Source organism: Macrobrachium nipponense, chromosome 21 (assembly GCF_015104395.2).
Source record: "Macrobrachium nipponense isolate FS-2020 chromosome 21, ASM1510439v2, whole genome shotgun sequence".
NCBI lineage: Eukaryota > Metazoa > Arthropoda > Malacostraca > Decapoda > Palaemonidae > Macrobrachium > Macrobrachium nipponense.
In genome coordinates this window covers 49,628,143-49,640,832 of record NC_087212.1, presented here as the reverse complement: position 1 = coordinate 49,640,832, position 12,690 = coordinate 49,628,143, and the positions used below count along the sequence as shown (strand labels likewise).

At 35.8% G+C, this 12,690-nt stretch overlaps 2 protein-coding genes across 3 annotated transcripts in view; one reads left to right on the top strand and one right to left on the bottom strand.

The window, feature by feature from the left end:
* The window catches only part of LOC135198027 (uncharacterized), a 441,956-nt gene that overhangs the window by 363,851 nt on the left and 65,415 nt on the right, over window positions 1-12,690 (bottom strand). The gene's annotated exons all lie outside the window — the stretch shown is intronic.
* LOC135198026 (uncharacterized) overlaps window positions 7,724-12,690 on the top strand; it is a 90,453-nt gene continuing 85,486 nt past the window's right edge. For both annotated transcript variants that reach the window (XM_064225385.1, XM_064225384.1), the window contains exon 1: window positions 7,724-8,116. In XM_064225385.1, coding sequence (XP_064081455.1) covers window positions 8,065-8,116 — 52 coding nt within the window. In that variant the 5' untranslated portion in view covers window positions 7,724-8,064. The remainder of the gene's footprint in view (window positions 8,117-12,690) is intronic.

Here is a 12,690-nt window from a genome sequence, read left to right as displayed (position 1 = left end):
AACATTGGCTGGAATTACAAAAAATATAAATACACTTACACTGACAGATGGTAAATATGACAGGCAAATTCTTTTCACTCAGTGGGGGATTAGGATATATTGCCCCAAACTGGTGCTTTGCCCGACGGAAGAAAAATGTGGTGATTCTTTACAAGTCCCGAAGGGATATAATGATGAAACGTGCACCATGGTAACAGTTGAAAACAATATCTTCTATTCTTGATTGAAAAGTGATCATTTAAATGCGTCTCAATATAACTATGCAGAAAAACACAATTATGAGTACAATTACCCGATACGAACGAACTTCAGAATTAAAAGCATTCCAGAACCCAAATTTTTCGTCACGTGTAATATCCAGAAACTTAAACTTGATACTTATATGTAACTCAAAATAAAAATGACTCTTCAAATCCAATTTTCTGTTTATGGAATCGATGGTATCAGCCGACACTTAGGCTAAATAACCAAGATGCGAAATCAGAGCTTCTACTTCCTATCAGTACAAAACAATAATGATGGACAATGCTACAATAAATAAAAGATTAAATATTAGCATTTCGCCATATTCCCTGAGCAATTTCGGCCACTTCATCATAGAAACGAATTTGACATCACTTAGGAAGCCATTAACACAATATTCACTTTTATAAAGACCAATTTCCATCTCGGTCTCTTCGCCATGAAAAAAAACCGCTTTCTAAACATTCGTCAAATTCCGAGACATCCCATCATTTTAGTTTCATTTCAACCGAAGACTTCTTTGAGAACGAAAGTCTTCCTTAGGGGGCAGATCGAAACGAAAAGTGATTCGTGGGGGTGTGTGGTGGCAAGGGTGGTGGAGTTGTTGTTGGAAAAGGAGGAATGGGGGCGGGGGTAGCTTCCACAGGCGCTAGGTAAACAATGCCTGCGGCCCTCACGTATTGTGGCGTCTTATCCCCCACCCCCAACAACCGACGCGTTTTGCTTAAGCAGCGAAGGCCATCAAATAAAGCGACAATATTCTTGCCGTGTTTAGAGGATATGTTCATGTATCTTGACCGCCTCCGGATGTTATGAACCATTTCTAGAGTTTACACAGATAATAATAACAAGTATAACCTTCTATTATAGACAAAAGTTTATTTAATTACTTCTGAATAGCAGAATTTGTCTGTTATTCACATGTACGTGCAATGTACTTCACCAGGACCAATATATGCTTTCTCCCTCTTTCCTCTCTTTTTCTGATAACAAATATTCCAATTCTGGGATCTGCAGGAAATCGAAAGTAAAGAGTGATTCATCATGCTCTAAAATATATGACATTGTACAAAACGTCTTCCTTAAAGCGACTTCTCTTGACTTCAACAGATGAACAGCTGTGTGTTCCAGTTTATGAAGCTTAAAAGAAAAACACCATTTTGAATCGCATCATAAAAACGCTATTAACCATTTCTTAAAAACAAAATTGTATCCTGTTGCTGGTCAGTGTAATTTCTTATAAATGCTTATAAAAACAGCACATACTTACTAACCGAGCTCTTTTGAAAGTAATTGCATATATAATTACACTACGAAAAATGTATAGCTCCTAATTCTGCTCATTCTGCAAGCACTACAGTGGCTCCATCGAACTTTCACGCTCGTGATGTGCATGAAAACTGTCTCTGACCAAGTTTTTAGGTTTCTCCTCCTCACACTTCCTTTACCTCCCTTCACCAACATCACAATCCTCTAAGGGCATTTCTTCCCAAACATTTATTTTGCAGTGGTATAGATCACACTTCGCAGATTCGCTGGTCCTCCACAGAAAGCGTATAAAAATACCTAAAAATCCTTCAGTGCCAGCATATGAATACTTCTGGAATGAACATAAACGCGAGAGAGGGAAACTTCAGACCTGAACCTAATGGACATTTAGTTCCTACACAAACAGATATACTGACATTGGAAACAACTACTTCAAAATTGACCTCCAGTTCAACTTCCCTTCCTTAAAATCCCCTTTCATTATAAGAACAGTCTTGGACATGAATGTCGGTGAATTACTTTCCAAGAACTCTCAGACGCCTCGAAGGCTGAAAACTTTCCAAGTCTTCTAACAAGGTACATCATCCATGAAGCACGTCATGTCTACCCTCTGTTGTGTTTCCATTATCAGTATAAAAAAAACATTGGGAAATTCTTTACGAGACAACCTCTACCCGGAATTAGTTAATTAAATAACGTACAGGAACGTAGGTATTGAGATCACTTCGCCAAAACGTTAACAAAGCGAACAAAAAGGGAGAGAATAGAAAATATAAAAAGATCCTGTTAATTTCCAAATAATAAGGAACAAACGGGATCTTTGGGTGATTAGGCCGAAGGAATTATGACGCGCTGTAGGAATCGAACGAATCTGAGATGCTCCCCACACACATCTACAACTCGCTTGCACACACGTGCGCACAAAAACATCACTACCACCTCGTAAACAGATGCATAGGCAAAGCACATAAATTTTGGTTATGAGAACTAACTGAGCAATTTTCTGTACAAAATATTAAAAGACCAGCAGAATAACAATCAAGAGTTGAGTACAAAATAGTCAGTACAATAATCTCCACCGAGTTTAGGTAGAGATAAGAAATATATGCAAATGTTAAGAAGAATATTTTATCATTCTAGATATCTTGAGTAAATGCCATGGCACTTGGGCCTTTCAGCGGAGAATGAAATAGCTATATATAATTATAGCAGTTCTAGCACGCAATTACTGCATTTGTTAGAGTGGCTGTAATATAACAAATGGATCTGTAACAATTCATCAGTAGCAGAGAATACAGACCGCAGTTTTACAGAGCTTGCAACAATAATACATTCTCCTGCAGCCTTTAAAATACGGATGCCAGCAGATACCGAAACACTGATTACAGTGAATACCAATGTATGAACAATGTAAGAACAATGAGTTGCTGCCATTTTCATTAACAGAAAAAACGCATATCCTAATTCGTGCTCTGAAATTCTTCGTTAACCAAAAAAAAAAAAAAGCTTATCATTTGGGAAGCAGGACTGGTTCAAACTCTGCGACGATGAAGTAATAAAATGTTTGAATGAGGAAAAAAAATCAGTAAAATTTTGTTTTATAGTTACAATTACAAAATAGCATAGATAACCATATATAAAGCTTTTTCTAAAACCAAAAACAGAATATATAAGGCTAAGCTACTCAGCCAAGTTTCCAGTGAATTCTTGTTACCTGCCAAAGAAAACAGGCATGTAAGCCCAACTATTCGGAATGTAAGGTTAAAAGCTAATGGATCGCCCAATTCTCTGGAAGATATCTGAGAGAGAGAGAGAGAGAGAGAGAGAGAGAGAGAGAGAGGAGGAGAGAGTTAAATACATTGTTTTTATCTTTTCTTTCCAACTTCAGAATCCTTGTATTCTCGTTTTCTTTATCTTGTTTATTATTAGTACAAAAAGTTTTTTGCCTTTTTTCATAATCCTTGGTTTTTAAGCATCTTTTCATAATCCTTGGTTTCCAACTCTCTTGGAAAATAAAAAGATCTCAAACGTAATTTTAAAATAACGTTAATAATTATTTAATACTGTATATACGTTGTGTGCTGGCATTTGAGACCATTTTAAAGTATTTAGCTCTTCCTTAATTAGTTAACGAAGTTAACGAGTAAGGGTAAGAATTCTTACCAAGCAGTATCTGCCTAACCCTCCAAGGAAGCAGTTCTCCTGACTGAAGGGAAATTGGATAAACTCGACCTTCGTTAGAAACTTGCCAACTGAAGTGTGATCATTACTAATGAACTCTTTATACTTGAAGGACGTTTATGGCTATGAAATAATGAAGTGCTAAGTACCACCAGTTTCACCAAAGTGCAGTGGAGAGACGAGGGCATGATTCTCCAGGGGTGTGAGTTTTCGGAGGAACCTTTTAATGGATTGTGTAGCAGCATGGAAGAGAGGCCAGGACTAGGATTCCATTTCCCTACCATAGTCTTTGGCATCCACTACATACTGCTGGATTACTTCCGAGGCATTCAACTTCGTGGATTTATATCAAGCAAGCAGGCGCTTGATAACTTTGAGGTAGGTCTCTGTAAATGTTGGCACACTTTACGAGATTTAAAGTTATTGAATGAATAATTTTAGAGCTGAGTCATTATTCCCGTAAAAAATAGAACTTGTAACCAGAAAGAACTTACTTTTGTTAATATTTTGCTTTGCCGTTTATCATATCTTTTGAGATCTTTTTATAGAAACTTATTCTGAACTTTAAGTCACTTGCATAGGCATTAATTTCCCATACAATTTTCTGATAGACTTATCATATCTTTTATAGGCTATGCGCAGTGGCATCATGGTAATGGTATTGCTAGATGCATCTTATAAACTTTTCACTGGTTATAAGCGATTCGGAGTGTGGAGGTTGGGTAACTAGTGCCAGAGTTACCTAGATATCGGGGCAGCATCAAGTGTCGTTAATATTAATCTTTATTCTGCATAATATTATGCTTTAAATGTCATTTATGTTCAATAATAAATTCAATGTTCACTTTGATGTTTGTTTACTCACCATTTTTTATAACCTTCATATAATTTTTTCCGAATAGAGAGAGAGAGAGAGAGAGAGAGGAGAGAGAGAGACGAGACGATACGGTTAGAGAGAGAGAGAGAGAGAGGAGAGGATTGATGTGAAATGATAAGAAGCTGCTCACTTTTTTCAAGACAAGTTTCTTTCGATTTAAAGGAAAGGCTGATCGAGAGGAACTACAGCCTCCCGGTTCTCACCAAATCTCTGGGATGAGAATGTAGCCCCCATGCCCTGCTTGTTGATTCCGTCTGACGCTGGTAAAGAATTACGGCTGGGTCGACTTGCGGGGGGTGCAAGCCGAGTTCGAACCATTGCCATACGAGTGTGTTGTAACGCCGAACCAATCCACCTATACATATATAAAGGTATAAACCACGTGGCTTATACCTTTATTTATGCATTTATCACGTTCCAAACTTTCGCGATTCAGTGATACACCTATACATATATATATATATATATATATATATATATATATATATATATATATATATATATATATATATATATATATATATATACTATATATATATATATATATATATATATATATATATATATAAAAATATACATACACTCTCTCTCTCTCTCTCTCTCTCTCTCTCTCTCTCTCTCTCTCTCTCTCTCTATATATATATATATATATATATATATATATATATATATATATATATATATAATATATATATATATATATATATATATATATATATATATATATATATATATATATATAGCTTCGTTTTTAATTTAGGACATCCGCCAAAAGATTCATATGAATTCGGTATGAATTCACATTTTATACGTAAATTTCTACCACTGTGTATTATACCTTTTGAAATCGTTTTAAATTGAATGGTAAATCGGCTAGGTTGTATAAATTTATTTCCAATTGTAAGGTATTAAAGTACCACAATGTCTGCCGCAGGGTACATTAATAATAATCCTACAATACCATTTTCTACCTTGAGTAAAAATCGTGAAAATCCAACCCCAATTTACCCTGCTCCATTATTCCTGCGTTTCCCTCCGATAAATCTGTTTATTAGTCGGTGTCGGAGGGCGGCTACCGCCTGTACAACAGTTCTTTGTCTGAACCGTTTCCTTTCTACTTTCTATGCATTTACTTCCGCCTTCGCTTTGATATCATCGATAGCCGCATCCTTCCTTTTTCGTACATCTCAGATATAATTTACATTTATATATTTCACTATATGTTTCCTTTTCTTTTCTCTCAAAAGATGAGATCATTCACAACTTACATGCATATGCCGCATTTTAAATGTGCGTAGTTATCCATAAATATGGGAGGGTATATCAACGAAAAATATGAATATGTACACATATACATATAAAAGAATAATTCGGCTTAGTCTGGAAAATAACCAAAAACAACCATGAATCTATCACTTATGAGGAGTTATCTGGACTTCAGAAACCGAAATTAACCACGGAAACTGGAATACAAGAGAAACAAGGAAAAACTATTCAAGAAGTGACGATATCTACGGGAACTGTAGGCAATTTAAGAAGAAATGTGGAGTCCACTGAGGTAATAAACATCTTATTAGTTTTGCACAATCTATTAAAGGGGTGCATGCCCAACGGCGAACAAGGAAATTTTTTTTTGGAAATAAATGGACTTCCGAGGAAATAAACATCCTGTGTAGGAAATGCAGACCATATTGTCGAGAATGTACAAATCTTGCAGAGGAAATGCAGATCCCATGCAGATCCTAACAGCAAATGCAGATCCTGCCGAGGGAATTCAAGTCCTGAGAAGGAAATGCAAACCCTAAGAGGAAATGCAGTTTCTGTATAGAGGATATAAATTCTACTGAGGAAATGCAGATCCTACTGAGGAAAAGAACATCTCACTGGAGAAATGCAGATCATTTGAACGGAATGCAGATCCTGTTACGGAAATAAACATCCTATTAAGGAGGAGCAAATCCTATTGTAGAAATGCCGATCTGGCAGAAACTCAGATCCTAAGAAGGAAAATGAATTGACACTGAAAAATATCATTTCAGTCGAATAAATTTGCATCCTGTACACAAAAGTCAAATCCTATTGAGGAAAGGAGGGTTCTGTCGGGAAATGCGGAATTCACAAAGGGAATGCAGACCTTGACGAAATACACATCATATGAGCTGAGGTCGACTAACTTTAGGGAACTCAAATCGAGCATGTTCATCCACGAAGAAATAGAAAATATTCATGGAACAGAAACACATTTTAAAATTTATTCAACAATTCAAAGAGAAAACTACAAGGACAGTCAACTAACCACATAACCAATGTTAAAAACATCGGCCGCCTAGTATAAAACAATATTTTAATTCTAAGAAGTAAACCAGGAAGTTTTACAAACAACAGCAGAGTTAAACATACAAATCAAAGGCCCAGTTTTCATGTGCTGAAACAAAGAAAACAGAAATCGAAGGGATTTGCTAAAGCTAGCAGAGACCCAAATCCTACCAGAGATTTAAATTAGAAAAGTAAGATTGGTTTTACAAAGAACACTGCAAATAGTTAAAAATAGGGGAAAGGCATCGTTTTGTATACTATAACCGTGCCGAACAGAAATCAGGGAAAAGTATAACGTTATAGATTGGGTTATTGGGTTATAGATTGGTTCACTGAACTTATACTTTGATTATCGATTGCTTAAGAAAATTATTAGAGCCAATTTTAAGAATAGTCTAACGACAGTACAGAGCTAGTTCCAGACTCTCGAAAATTAAAAACAAGAGATGATATAAAATTATTAAAACTTAACGTGATGTAAAGATGCTACTTAAATCACTCGCATCATGCTTAAGGATTCCTGTTTCATGCATGCCTTTGTTTACAAAAATCGAAATGTCTCACTGGAAATATATCATTAACGTCTGATTATCGTCGAACTAATATGATATTAAGCGACAGGTCCCACAGATATAACATCACCCCGGTATCATTTGACGAAGAAACCTTGAAAGCTCCATCAGTTACACCCTCTTCAAGCAATTAGAATTATCTACACCCCTCTGCCTTCGAGAAGCGTACGGAGAAGACATCTAAAACAGAAACATCGACGGGCAACATCCAGCTCAGAGTTACCATTGTCGGTTGACTCCGGATGGCCAGCGTAGTTGGTCTTGAGCCGCCAACGCTGTCACAAGGAACGTTCCCGCTCCCTCTCTCCCTTCGCCCTCCCTCACTCGAGTTTTCGCGGTCACGGCCACGAGGGAGACAACGCATCTTCACCTTGAATATCAGAGTTGCGACTGTGATTCTTACGCTACTAATCTCATGTGATACTTCGATATAAAGACAATACAAATAATACTGTTCCATCAGTGACAATATTTCTTTGACGAAGGAAAAATAACGCTTGACTCCTTGGCATTATCTAAAAAGAACCTGATGGTCACTCGGCATCAACAAGTGATCTCTAGTTTTTAAGGCGGCCTTAGATGACCCTTAGGTGATTAACAGCCAGGATGGACTGGTTTCAAGCGCTCTTGACAGCCCTGCTGATGAACACCATTGCAGGTGAGTATTAGTATTATTTATTGCTTGAATGAACACAATTCTGAAACTACTGGCAGTTGGGAAAACGCGTATTTGTTACTTACATGTGAATTTTTAATAACAAATCAAATTATAATTCCGGAAGAATGCACAGTAATTGAGTTCAATTCTGGTAATAGTGTTTTCGATATTGACGGACGTATTACGGTCCACATTTTAGTTTCATATAAGGTGACTACTAAGGACTGCAAATGATGCCACAAACAATTCCTTTTCGTGTGCCATTTAATGAACATATTTTGAGGAACCTGACACAGCATGAATATTTGTGGTTACAATTTATGTTAAAGTTCCTTGAAAGTAATTATCATTTAAAAGAATCATTATGGAAGAGCTTTAATGGTGACGATTACTTAATAAAGTGAAGGTACAACAGATGAAATTAACTCTCACACTAATCAGGTAAAATATACACGCACTGTAAATAATAGGCTAACAATGTAACTTCAGGTTACAATATTTCAGAGGAAAGAAAATTAAAATTGTAGCATGATCAAGCAAAGGACAAAGTTAACACCAACATCAAACATTAATTCCGTCTTGAAATTTCTTTGTAGGCATCATACTTCCAGGGATGCAACTGATAGTATTTTAACATCACTATTTTCATTATATGAGGAATAATGTAATAGGCAAATACTTCAGCCGGTCAGTAACGAAGCTATCTAAATGCGCTTTTGAATATTTCACTGGATATAATATATTAATGGTTAGGGGTAATGTTTAATAAGAAAATATGCTACTGCAACTACAAACAAATTAATCATCCACATAACGGAAACAAACGTTCCCAATTTGCAGAGCAAAATCATAGACATTGAGTCAAAACTTTTCCAGATGTCCATGCGAATATTGGATGAAAGGATAACTTGATGAAAGACAGGGGGAAGGAGAGAGTCTTTGATTCCTACAAGAGGTAATATATCTGGTCACGACAACAAATGCTTTAATAAAAGCTAATTTAATATAAACTCGACCTGCTATTCCTGTTAGAGATGGCTTTTTCAACCGAGTGCTAATGAGCCTCTTAACGATATAATTACAAGTGTTACAGCTATTTATCGTTAATTAGTGGTGACATTATTATTGAGGTATTTTAATTGGGTTATATACCTATAACGAGAACAGATTTCTAATTTTCCCATAAAATACACTATATAAACTTCATCAATATCTAGAGTACAGAAATGCTCATAACACCCTACGGTAAATGAACGGATCAGACTCTCTCTCCCTCTCGTCTGACAACTTTTTCTTAATCGGAACGACTACACCACGCACCCAGTCAGTCAGTTCACTCAACTTTGCATTTTTTGCCGGCACACATCCCGTATTCAGTATGTTACAACGACGATGTACATATGAACAGTATAACACCGTGCGTGTATGCATTACAAAGGACTTTCTTGAGAAAAAAAAAAAAAAAAAAAAAAAAAAAAAAAAACAAAAAAAAAAAAAAAAAAAAAAGTCTTGCTTCAAGTGAAGAAGGGTCAATAAATTCCAGTCAGGTGACATGCCAGACTCGTTAAGAAAACAAACTCACGCACAAGGTCACTTTAAGATTCTGCAGGTTTCGCTCAGAGTTTTTTTTTTTTTTACTATTATTTTAATTTTCTTTCTTCAGGTTTATGCAACAAACTCTTATACCCCTGTTAAAGTACAAAAATATATATATTTGAACCAAGAGCATGTAAACGCCTTGTAACCTTCCTACTTTATGGATAACCAAATACGGAATAAACGACAGAGCCTTCTGGACAGTGACATGAAATTAAACATGCTAAAAGGTTCATTTTACTACATACTCACGTGACTTAGGGCTTAACAACTCTCAAAATTTGCCAGCCAAGGGCCCAGTACCCTAACGTATACCCTCTCACACAGTCATCTGTATAAACTAACCTTCTGACGCACAAGTTACATATTAATGCTGTATGACATCTGCCAATTAACCACTGATTCAAGAAAGAAAGCCAGGTCTTCTGAACTGCTGGCGGATCTAGGAACGAACCTGTTTCGAAGAGTAACACAAATTCCACGGTTGACGCATAATGGGGGTAACGTACTTTCGCTAATGCTTCATGGAATAACCACAATTTCTCACAGGTGCCCATACAAAACCAAAGCAAGACTGCTCTGTCATTATTATAAGATATGTTAAAAACTGAGATACAGCAACATCTGTTCCCCTAATTACAACAAATTATGATGAGACAAATTTTGACTGCTTGTTCTCACAAACAGCGATATTTGCATAAATTCTCCCAAGTAATTTCAACGCGGTATAAAAGAACGATCTTAGTCGGCTGTCTGTCCCTTTTTCTTGTAAAGGATTTTTTCCTTTATTCTGGTAAACTTCTTATGCGAAAATTTAAATATTATAGTAAACTAATAAAAAATGTGCAGAAGTTTCTTCGGCGCAATCGGATTTTCTATGCAGCCGCTACAGCGTATAATCAAGGCCACCGAGAATAGGCCTATCTTTCGGTGGTCTCGGTATAATACTGTATAAGGCGCGGCGCATGAAACTTTAACCACGGCCCGGTGGTGGCCTGTCGTATATCGTTGCCAGACGCACGATTATAGCTAACTTTAACCGTAAATAAAATAAAAACTACTAAGGCTAGAGGGCTGCAATTTGGTATGTTAATGACTGAAGGGTGGATGATCAACATACAAATTTGCAGCCCTCTAGCCTTAGTAGTTTTTAAGATCTGAGGGCGGAGACGGACAGACAAAGCCATCACAACAGTTTTCCTTTAAAGAAAACTGAAAATTATCCCTTAGCAGAATCTTCGTGCAACTTTCATGACCCATGAAGAGAGAGAGAGAATATTTCGAGTTGTCTCTTTGTCAACATGTCAGATAATCGTCCTGCAAATGCAATGTGAGTTTTTCAGAAACGCTTCATGGGTACTACTCAAAATAAATGGCTAAAATACATTTATATAAGCTGGACTTGACTATCTCGTTCCTTAGCCACTTGCCTACAAATAAATGGATGTAATATATATATATATATATATATATATATATATATATATATACTATATATACAATATACATATAATATGTATATATATGTGTATATATATATATATATATATATATATATATATATATATATATATATATATATAATACACATATACATATATATGTATATAATATATATATGTATCTATATATATATATATATATATATATATATATATATATACTATACATATACATATATATGTATATATATATATCTATATATATATATATATATATTGTATATATATATATATATATATATATATATATATATATATATTGCTGGGATCAGATTAGTCAAATAAACAAATGAAGTAATTAAATATTAAAACTCCAAAACATATCTTCTTTGCCTATAATTCAAGTTGATACTCATAGGCGTAGCTTTCGTCCTCTACAATAACTCTATTAAAGACTACATAAAGAAGGTCCAGTAAACCACAACGTTGACAAGAACTAGAGAACAATATGGTTTAATATACTTATAGCTCTCAAATCCTACATTGAAAATAGCATCAGGATATTAAGCAAGTAACTATGGGCATTCGGACTTAAATCTCTTAAGAATAACCATAGCCAAGCTAACTGTTTACATTCATAAACTTTTAACTCGTCATCCCACAAACAAAAGAGATGCTGTAGTTCTGGCGAGAGGAATGATGCTGATGTCCGAGAAAAGTCGGTGGAAGTACTAAGTCACCTTCCAAGTGGGTCAGACCGGGAAAAAAATGGAAGACAAGTTCATCCACTTTTTTTATGCTAACAAGGTGTATTCTTGAACACGGCTCCTAATATGGCTTAATAATTCATAGTTGCTTTTTTTTTCTATCTAGCTGAATGAAACTGGTTTGGCATTTGTCGTAGTGATCAATTTGATATGGTTCATGGCCTAATTTCCCGTCCAAGGCAGAGGATCTGAGGCTCATAACAGCATTCTGCTTTCCTTCTGTGAAAACTGTCTGGGTTCACATGCGAGATGTGATACACTGGGAGAAGTCGTGAAATTCGGGACTATAAATGCGGAACGAATAAAAACCGTGGGTTAAGTTCATGAAGATGGTTGGACGTTGACAGGAATGCCGAGACTTTAACGTACCCAATAGCACGAGGGCAGCAGCATCATCTAGCGAAGTCGCCCACATGATACTGCTCAAATCTCTTTATCAAATGCAACAGATCTTCAGTTCATCTCTTTTAATGGGCACAAAGATTACGTTTTCGGGATTTATGTAATCATATATGTTAATAATTGCAGCCTTGATTTTCTCAGCACCCACAACTTACCCACTGAATGGAAATGATAACATCGGTTAATTTGAAGCTTCACGAAGCGATACTATGAACTCTCCCTCATGCCCCGTCTACGTTCATATTGGCAATATTGTTATTTTTACTGTATTCATTTTTGTTTTGGAAAACACTCTCATACTCAAAAATCCAACAAGATCATAATACTTCAGCTCTAAAGAGAGTTCGCATACTGTTTTCAAGGGCAA